General features: G+C 69.9%; 1 protein-coding gene across 1 annotated transcript in view; it reads left to right on the forward strand.

The window, feature by feature from the left end:
- Positions 1-452, forward strand: part of IGLON5 (IgLON family member 5) — a 23,570-nt gene that overhangs the window by 20,510 nt on the left and 2,608 nt on the right. Inside the window, exon 6 of the mRNA XM_012733531.1 lies at positions 112-364. Within this exon, the coding sequence (XP_012588985.1) occupies positions 112-364 (253 nt within the window). The remainder of the gene's footprint in view (positions 1-111; positions 365-452) is intronic.

A 452-nucleotide genomic window follows, 5' to 3' on the forward strand; every position in this document is an offset into this window, starting at 1 on the left:
GAGAGATTGGGGGCACACCGCCGAGAGTCTAGTGTGCCTCAGGGGCTGAGGGTGCCCGGAGTGGGCATCGGTGGGAGTGGGCTGGGAATCCTGGGGTCCTGGAACCCGCAGCTGGAAGTCACTGGGGTGAGGCATCAGAATGCGGGTGTTCTGAGAGTCGGGTTGGGGAGGTTGGGGGCCGTGGGGTCCCTGACCCGAGTTGCCAGCAGGCTGAGTGGCGGCGCCTCGGAGGGGCTGAAGGTGCAGACGGAGCGCACCCGCTCGATGCTTCTCTTCGCCAACGTGAGCGCCCGGCATTACGGCAACTACACGTGTCGCGCCGCCAACAGGCTCGGAGCTTCCAGCGCCTCCATGCGGCTCTTGCGTGCGTGCCAGGGAGGGCGCGGGCGGGGCGGGGCCACGGCGGGGCGGGGCCACCACCCACCCGCCGGGACCCTGCACTCGCTCTGTCC

Source organism: Condylura cristata, unplaced genomic scaffold (genome assembly GCF_000260355.1).
Source record: "Condylura cristata isolate star-nosed mole 26May11 unplaced genomic scaffold, ConCri1.0 scaffold00041, whole genome shotgun sequence".
NCBI classification, from domain to species: domain Eukaryota; kingdom Metazoa; phylum Chordata; class Mammalia; order Eulipotyphla; family Talpidae; genus Condylura; species Condylura cristata.